The sequence below is a fragment of the Ailuropoda melanoleuca genome, chromosome 16, assembly GCF_002007445.2.
Source record: "Ailuropoda melanoleuca isolate Jingjing chromosome 16, ASM200744v2, whole genome shotgun sequence".
NCBI classification, from domain to species: domain Eukaryota; kingdom Metazoa; phylum Chordata; class Mammalia; order Carnivora; family Ursidae; genus Ailuropoda; species Ailuropoda melanoleuca.
This window is the reverse complement of record NC_048233.1, coordinates 50,619,409-50,628,613: the sequence shown is the minus strand read 5'-3', so window position 1 is coordinate 50,628,613 and position 9,205 is coordinate 50,619,409. Positions and strand designations below refer to the sequence as shown.

Here is a 9,205-nt window from a genome sequence, read left to right as displayed (position 1 = left end):
GTCTGAGTCTAAAGGAGTTGGTTTCCCAGGAGGAAGCTGGGGGAACAGGACTGGGATGTTTGGCCAAAGAGTTGGGGTGGGAGGTTGCTTCCAGGAGGAACAGGCAGGAGGGGATGCCTGGCTGGAAGGGCCCGTGAGGACGGATGAAAAGGCAGGAATACGCGATTTTAGTGATGGGTGTGATCACCAGAAGCGAGGCCCCCCAGGAGTACATGGTGGGGTTGGGGCAGGCACGGGGGAGCTGCTGTTGCCAGCTGGAGCCCAGGAAGGCCAAGTCAGCAAAGCTGGGTCATCAGTGACAGGTAGGAGAAGAAGAACAGTGATCTGGCCGCTGGTCCAAACTGAGGTCCCCCCACTGGGGCGCTAGCTCCCCTTGTCCTCGTCCTTCCTCCCACCCCTTCCCTTGGGAGCCAGTCTCCTGTCAGCTCAGTTCCAACAAGATGGGGGCAGGCACTGGCGGTGGGGGCACAGTGTTGGGCACAGGTGGGGCAGGAGAAGTTGGAGTGACCTTCGGGGGCCATAAAACAAGGTCTGCTCTTCACAGCTGAAATTCCTTCAGATTCAAAGCAGACCTGACACCCTCAGAGATGCTCAGAGGCCCGGTGTCTTTCCATGGTTTATTAGATACAGAACCAGAGTATAGACACAAGAACAAAGAGGCTGCAGGAACAGCTGGGGGCCGCCTGGCACAGGCCTCTCACCCCAACCCTAGGGACACTAGGGCAGCCACACCTCCCCAGATGTAGGGTAGTGTTGGGGCGTGAACCTCATGGCCATGCCCTTTGGACCAGCAGCACAAAGTGGTATGGGGAGCTGACTTACAGAGCCTGGTGTGAAGGGGACCTTAGCCCTGGCTTTAAGAAGGACACTCTGGTTCAGAGACAAGGCCCTGACAAAAGCTGGGAGACCAGTTGCACATGTAGAGGGCCTGCATTTTCCACTGACAGATGCTCTCCTGCTAAACTGTCCCACGAGGCAGAGAGCTAGGAATTCGCTGAGCCACGAAACTTACACTCAGGCCCCTCCAGAGACCAATTTCTATTATGTCCTTGGAGAAGAGGCACACTGCAAAGCCAGGCACTGCCCTTCCAGGCTGAAGGTATCATGGGCCCTTGAGGGCTCCTGCCACCACCTCACAAGAGCCAGCTCACCTGCCAGGAAGCCTGGAGTGGGGGCGCGTAGGGAGCAGGCATGGGTCTGTTCTTGTAAATCCTTTCCTGAATTGCAAGGTCAACGACAGAATACCAGGGCATCCCTCTTGGGTCTCCAGGGGACTCGAAGGTTGCTGAGCCCACTGCCCCCCCCGCTCGGGCCTGACCTCCCAGACATTAGTGAGAGGACCCGGGCCTGGGAACTCACACTCTTTGCTTCTGGGAAGTCCTCCTGCACCGCTCCACCCAGGCCTGTGTGTTGCAGTTAAAGCCTCCTTTCCTTTTACTGTGTCTGTGGTTCTCCCAGGGTAGAAAGGGCCAAAAAAGAATGGGCCACCACATCCTGGCTCTGCACATGGTCTTGGGTCTAGCTCTGGTCCTGGCTTCTCAGGAAAGCTCTCACCCCTCCCCCTGCAGCCAGAGTCAGGCCTAGGGCCCATTCCGGACCTCGGCCAAGGACTGAGTCGAGTTCCCTGAGCCCTCAAGGTGCGGTACTTCCCGTGTATGCGGGAGCGGGAGGCCAGAGAAGAAGCCACGATGGGCAGATGTGGCCCTTTCTAGCCACTCCCTGTGCCTCTGCCCGTCACTCCATGCTCAGCACGCACCAGCTCTCCACCCTGTAGCGCCCCCCCCCCGGCCCATCCCCCGGCACACTGGGCCAGCTGGAAGCAGAGGTGGGGGTGGCAGAGGTGGTCCAGCTAGCCCCAGCCCCCGGGTCTCAGGACCACTGGCAGGCACAGTCGGTGGGCTCCTGCACGATGTAGGGCACCCAGGTGGCGTTGGTGGCACAGAAGAGCTGCACGGAGCGCCGCTGCAGGCCCACCTCCCGGCAGCACTTGCAGAAGCGGGCGTAGGTGTTGATGTTGTAGTTGTAGATGCTGGCGGATGGGCACCTCCCATCGCAGGACACTAGGTTCACCTGGAGGCGGGCAGGTGCATGGGGCAGACCGTGTAGCCCACCCCGCGAAGCCCCCTCTCCCACCGCCAGGCGGGCGCCACTCACAGGGGTGTTGCTCCTGCATTCATTCTTTCGGATGGTCATACGGATGGTCACTTTCTTGCAGGAACGCCCATCCTCTTTACCTGGGGGGACAGGGTTGGGGGACAGCTGTGGCTGAGAAGTGCTTGCAGCGGGCAGCACAATGGGCCAGACTGGGGCAGTTAGTGTCATGCTCGAGGGTGTCTCTACTGGTGTTAGTGCCCATGCGTTAGAGCCCCTCCCCAGCAAAGAGAAAGCCTTTCACTCAGTGCCCTGGAAAGATGGGGAGGTGCTGAAGGCAGGGGAGACAGGAAATGAGGTCTGGATGGCCTCTGGGGCTCTGGGCTAGGGAGGAGGAGGATTTGCAGACCAGGCAGGCTGCCTCCCCGCCCCAGCCCCAGTGCCTGTCTCTAACCCCTGCTGGTGACTCTGGCCCTGTCCCTGCCTCTCTCCCAGCTTCAGCATTCCCGCTCTGAGACGGTTTCTAGGATAAAGAACCAGCAATTTCCTGAATGTATGGAAACCCCAGTCCCCAGCAGATGCTCGCGCAGCAGGCTCACTGGGTTTCCGTATCCATCAGACAGGGCCAGGGATTTGCCCACCCCACACAGTCGTCACAGGGAAGGAAAATGATTAGCAGGCAGCTTCCTCTGCCTGGACCGCCCCTCCCACAGACAAGCCATCCCAGGGCCATTCATGCCCTCACACACACATACCTCCTCCCCAGGCCTTTCCTGCACCCGCCTGGCACTACAACTCCCTCCCTCCACCCTATGTTCCCTCCCTGACCCCTCCGTTGCCTTGTTTCTATCAGGGCACCATCACCCTTGGGTCAGAGACACGCCTGTAGTTTCGCTGGGGAAATGGAAGCTTTGGGCCTTCTTTTAAACAGCCCCTCCCACAACTTGTGAGCTCTTTTCTTCTTCTAAATAAAGACTCAATTTCACACCCCGATATGGGACCTGTAAGTTTGTATGCTTTTTCTTAATGAGGCCCCCCAAACTGTCTAAGTTTCAATCCCCATAAAACCGGATGCATCCATCTTATTATATATTTTACTTATTACTCTGTCTGCCCCACTAAAATGTCAGCTCGATGAAGCCTTACTTACGCCGAGTCTATGGGAACTAAAACAGGGCCTGGCATATTGATGTTCAATAAATATTTGCCTGATGCATGGATTCCCTCCGTCACCCCAGGGTGCCCGTCAGAAATGGGGTGGGATTCTGGCCTCTGGGCCTCACCACAGCAGGTTTCCCACCACACCAGCTGGAGGGCTCCTGGCCAGCGCTAAGTTCACCTTTCCCTCCCCCTCTGCATCTAGGCAGCAAGAGGCCCAAGGGCAGTCCTGGCCATGGTCCTTGGGGTCCTGGACCGAGACCAGCTGAGTGACCAGTGGGAGGAAAGCGGTGGCAGCACTGGGCATTGATGGGTTCCAGGAGAGCGGGCACGGCTGAAGCATTCCCACGCAAGCCCAGGGGATGAGGCTCGCTATCCAGCATGCACTGTTGGCCCAAAGGCCTTTGCAAGAGGCGGGGAGCAGGGGCCCTGCCTGCCCCTCCCCCACCCCCAGAACTGGGGCCACCTAGTCGAAGGGACATTGTTGCGAACAGCACTGCGGCTGCGCGCCTGCAGTTCTGTGGGCTTCCGAGAGGAGTACCTGGGCGGCAGTGGACACTAACCCGTGGAGGAGAGGCGGGGCTAATGGGGACCACAGGAAACAGGGTCCCCGGGGAACCTGGGGAGAGGGACATGGGTCGCAGGTCACACGGGAGCACATGGAATATTCAACAGGAGTTGTGGGTCAGAGGTCAGCCAACGGGTCACTGAGCCCAGCTTTCTTGCAGTATGTGAGGTGGATATAAAAGGGTCCCAAATTCTACATCCCTCCAAAGGACAGTGCGAGGACCCTTGGGGGAGGGACGGCATGTAGGCTAAGGTCCTAAAGCTGACTGGAACAGGCATGCGTATGTGGTTGGGGCTGCAGGTTCCAAGTGCCAGGTGTGAGGACAGATGCACAGAGCTCTCACTCAGACTGAGTCAGGGACCCCATGGGCCTGAATCCCACCCAGGGAGCTCCCGACCACAGAGAGAATTCGCCTGGGGGGCCTCTGCTGGGGGTCTTGGCAGGGGCAGGGGCATGAGGAGGGAGAGCAGCTGGTGAATTACTGACCTCCTGGATGTCCCCTGTCTCCACCAACAAGCAGAGGCCTTTTGCTGGAATAGGGACATGTGCTTGGTCTCCGCCCATCTGCATATCTCCACAGGTGCCATGAAGCCCGTGGTAGGGCTGTTATCCCTTCATCTAATAATCCCTGAAGAGCCACCACAGGAAGTGCCAGGCCAGGAACACGACCCTCTGAGCCTTGACATGATACCCTGTCCCCCCGACCAGAACAGTGTCCCCCTTCACCCCTGGGCCTCCACCGTGCTCACTCACATGTCCTGCAGCATCCTTCTAAGGAAGGTACCACTGAGCCCCCAACCTGGAGGGAGAGGAGGGGAGGTGAGTGGGAGAGCCTGTCCCAGGCCAAGAGCCAAGATCCCAGCAAGAGGCAGCAAGAGCGCAAGAGTGACTCCTTTTCTCCCATGATGCCCCAGGAGAGGAGTGCCAGACCCTGCCGTCCATCAGGCCCTGGCCAGAGGGAGAAGGGGCCCCTGGGCTGGCCATGGGAGAGCCACAGGGGCTAACCTGACTGGTCGGGACACTGGCACTAAGGTGGCCTGTGGCCCCAGTAAGACTGGAGACTGGCTAATATGGTGTGGGCCCCCCATCTTTCCAGTGGCAGCTTCCCTCAGGCCCCACCCTGTTCTCTCATTAGTGCTTCCTGCACAGAGGGTCAGAGAGGGGAGGGGTGCAGGGGCTGACCCACTTGGGTCAGTGACCTGGGCTCTATCTCAGCCCTGAATAAGTCACCCCTTTCTTCTGGACTTAGTTTCCCCACCTTGAAAATGGGGGCAATTATCCCTTACAGCCCTCCTCCTCTATTTTGAAATGGATAAAACAATGATGTGACGGTTCTTTGTGAATACGTGTGTGTATATGGGTGTGAATTTATGAGCATATATGTGTTGTGTACACGTGTGATTTTCTATTGTGAGTGGGTGAGTGTGACTGGGAGTATGTGTATTTGTTTTCTAGGTAAGATCGGAAATCTTTCACTGTCCAATAGTAATCTCAGGAGCTTCAAAAATGCAACAATGACCCAACGCTCCGGAAATCCTTTCCCTCAAGGTCAGCGTGTAGTGACGGCTGTCCCTGCTGGGTGCTGGCTTGGTCAGCGCTGTGCCATGAGACCATCCCAGGACTGACTGGGGATCTGCGTGCTGTGAGAGCTGTGTGTGCCCTGGTGTGCGACCGTGCTGGTGTGCGCTCCTGTAGGCTGCGGTGTTACCGGCCCCGAGCGGTGTGTGGCGTGTGTGAGGGACCGACTGCCCGTGTTGTGTGTGTGTGTGTGAGTGCACGTTTGCATTCCTCTGTGCACAGCTGTGTGAGGTCGGGGGATGTGGGGTGTGATGTGGTCAGAGTAGGACTACAGGGAGAGATGTGGAGCTGGGGGGGCAGGGGTCCAGGGAACCCCTCCTCACCTCTGCACACAGGACCCCCCCAGCCCCCCTCCCCCCCGCCAGTAAGACGGCTGATATCCCTGGCTTCAGGCCATGCTGTGGGTGGGGGGGAGGCTGGCACTGACCTTGGCACACTCGGTCTCGTTGAGCGGGGGGCAGCTGATGGGTGAGCGGACGAGCACAGCGCCCAGGGGAGTGCTGCTGCAGTGATGGCGGGCACAGTCTGCGATCCAGGACGCTCCAGGCTGGAGGGCACAGACGGGGCCGACGGGGACTCGTGGCCAGATGCAGCCCACGACCCAACACAGCCTCGCCCTGAGCCCTGGCCGCCCCCCGGGCCCTGGCACGCCTTCCCAGGGGGGGTAGCTACGGGGCTGCCTACCAAGAACAGGGAGGTGGTGCCGTTGGGGAAAGTGAAGAGGCAGGACACGTTCCTGCAGGAGCCGCAGCAGGCCGCCAGGTCCCGCGGGTGCTCGTACTCCTGGTTCTGCAGGACAGGGCAGGACGAGAAGGGCCTCAGCCATGTGCCCACCTCCACCCGCCTGCCTTCCCTACTGTCTGAGGTCTCTGAGCCCAAAGCCCATAGAAGGCCCCCCGCAGAAAGGGAGCTCCCAGGCTCTCATCTGAGGCAGGAAGTTCATCCTTACATCTTCCTTAAGCCTCCTTCACAGCTGTTCCTAGACCTAGCCCCCGGGGACGAAGAGCATTTCCAGCCCTTTCAGAGACAGCATGGCTGGTGATTAAGCATGCTCATTCTGGCTGCACATTGACCTCAGTTTGAGTCCCAGTCCCTGTGGGAATTTGGACAAGTGACTGGACCTCCTTAAACCTCAGTTTTCTCATTTGACAAATGGGAGTAATTCCACCCCCCACCCTCGTTAGCTTTTCCTAGAAGCCAGTCACTATAGCGGGCATGCAGAAGTGCCCAACAACGGTAGCAACACACACGTGCGCACACCGGAGCAACAAGGAGAGTGCCAGTCGTAAGTAGGTGTCTCCCCAGGACACCTTCTCTCCTTCAGTACCTGCCCTGGCCCCACCTGCCCTCTAGCTGTGACCTCTCCCAACCCAGCCTGCGCTTCACTTCCCCAGGGGTCTCTGAAGGGCCCCTCCCCCCAGGTCTACTCTTCAGATGTGCCTAGAAAGCTTGAGGCTCCTCTGACCCTGGAGCACCAGGGTCACCCAGGTCAGCCCCTGACCGCCCCCCCACCCCCCACCTACCGCCTCACAGCGGACGTCACACAGCACGGAGGTGGTGTTGATTTGGTAGAAGCTGGTAAGAGGGTCGAGCACGTCAGTGCAGCGGGAGGTATGGCACACGCCGTCTGCCGAGAGCTCCACCACGGTCTGGCCTGGCAGCATCACCCCCAGCTCGCGGCTCAGGCACACGGGGGCCTTCACTGGAAGGGCACGCGGGATGGCCACAGTCACCGAGAGAGCCCGGTTGGCCCACCCTGGCTCTACCCACAGCCTTCCCTTCCCCACTCACCACACTCGTATCTGGCGCAGCCACACACATTCTCCGCGCTGTGCAGGAACTCCTCGTCCAGCTGGGACTTCTCCCACTGGGTGGGGCAGAGGCAGTCAGCATCCCAGGGTGCGAAAGCCCAGCCCCACCCTTGGGAGCAGTCTCCCAACTGGGCCCTTGTCTTTGTCAGTCACCTCTTTGGGGTGGACGGGGAGGGGGCTGGCCAGGCTGGGGGCCCTTGGCTCCCAGGCAGCTCAGTCACTCCCCAGCCAAGGGAGAAATTCCCAGCGTGGCTTCCCCACTGAGAATCACCCCCAGTGTCCTCTCCCAGGGCCCAAGAGCTTTCCTTTCATCCCAAGCATCCACAGGCCACCTCAACCAGAGACCACTGCATGGCTGCCAGCCGAGAACCCTACATGGCGCATACTATTTACCCTCCTCCTTCACCAGTTGAAGGGAGAAGAGGAGTGATGGGAGGGGGAGAAATGAGAGGAAATGTGTGCTGGGGGAGAGGGGGTGAGAATATATATAATCCAGAAAATGGTGAAAAAAACCCTTTAAAAATAACTTGACATTTCTTAAAAGTATTTTCCCTTCCCTCAGGGGCCATGTGGCCTGGTGGCGAAGGGCATGGCCTCTGGAGTCAGATTTCCTGGGTTCTAACCCTGACTGTGATTTACTAGCTTCATGACCTTAACCTTAGTTTCCTTGTTTGTATAACTGAGTTCATCATGGAATCAACCTCATTGGGCTGTCATGAGAATTAATTTGACACTATGCATAAAAGGCCTAGGAACGTTCCTGACATATAGTTAGCTCTCAGTAAACATTAACTGCCGCTGAGAGTATCATCACCATTATCGTCTTCTTCACCAGCCCCACCACCGCCATCAGCTGCACCACCGCCATCAGCCGCACCACCACCATCAACCCCACCACCGCCATCATCCGCACCACCGCCATCGTCCCCACCACCACCACATCATCACTGTTGTACTTGCTCACCACAATGCTGAACCATGAGCCCGCCTGCTTTATAAATGCAGACACTGTGTTCCGAAAGCAGAGCTTAGGACAAGGATGCTGGCTTGCAATCCAAGGCTCTTTGCACTACGTGCAAGGAATAGGGTCTCCAGGGGACGGGACAGAGTGGAAAGAAAAGGGGGAGGCAGATCAAAGAGAGTGGGGAGAAGCAGGGTCTCCATACCAGGTGGCACCGGGGCACCGGGATTGTGTCACAGTCACACTCTGAAAAACAGGAAGGGGCCGGGACCCATCTCACCTCTCACCACCAGGAGATGTCCAGGCAGAAGTCTCCCTGGGTCCCCACACTGCTCCCTCCCTCGTAGCCCCTCCTGGGCACAGCCTCAGGCCCCGTCAGGGTGGGGGTTGAGGGGAGGAAGCCAAAATCTCAGCCTCCCTCCAGCCTTGCCCAGCATGGGTGCTGTGGCTCCCCCATAGGGCAGGTGGGGGGCAGGGATGGGTCCCAGTTCTAAGCTCCACTCCATGAGGCTAAGCAGGCAGACAGACCAATCATAGGTTCCCTTTGTCATCTGGGCTTCCTCCTGCCTCATCCTCCTGAGAGCCCTTTCTGGAGTAGATGTGGGGCCTCTCCAGGAGTGAACGTGGCAGGAATGGAGCTTCTGACCCACTATCTTTCCCAAATATATATCCCAGCCAGTTTGGCTTTCCTGCTCCAAGCCTTCCACCTCGGCCTGGTCCTGTTGGGAGCTGCAGGGGAGCCAGCGGCTGGGAACCTAACAGACACACCGCCCCAGCTTCGCTGAGGAGAGCGCAAGGTCAGAGCGGCTGGGAACACTCTCTTGGGTCCCTCCCTCTTGCAGCAAATAGTTGTAAGCCCCTACTCTATGCTGGAGCTTTTCCGTGCTCTGGGGACAAAGCAATGAATAAAACGGACTAAAGTCTCTGTCCGGGCGAAGTTGACATTGGAGGCCCGGAAAAAAGGCAAGTGAAATAAAATGCAAAATAGCTTCTCAACTCTTTTTAAATACCATTTTTACATAAAGCTCACTGGTGTTC

At 58.2% G+C, this 9,205-nt stretch overlaps 1 protein-coding gene across 1 annotated transcript in view; it reads right to left on the bottom strand.

Moving 5' to 3' along the window:
* Positions 1-1,868: 1,868 nt before the first annotated feature.
* The window catches only part of OTOG (otogelin), an 87,017-nt gene continuing 79,680 nt past the window's right edge, over positions 1,869-9,205 (bottom strand). Inside the window, 8 exon segments of the mRNA XM_011232207.2 lie at positions 1,869-2,070; positions 2,155-2,234; positions 4,571-4,616; positions 5,823-5,942; positions 6,080-6,184; positions 6,919-7,097; positions 7,187-7,262; positions 8,373-8,413. Of these exon segments, the coding sequence (XP_011230509.2) occupies positions 1,870-2,070; positions 2,155-2,234; positions 4,571-4,616; positions 5,823-5,942; positions 6,080-6,184; positions 6,919-7,097; positions 7,187-7,262; positions 8,373-8,413 (848 nt within the window). The 3' untranslated portion in view covers position 1,869.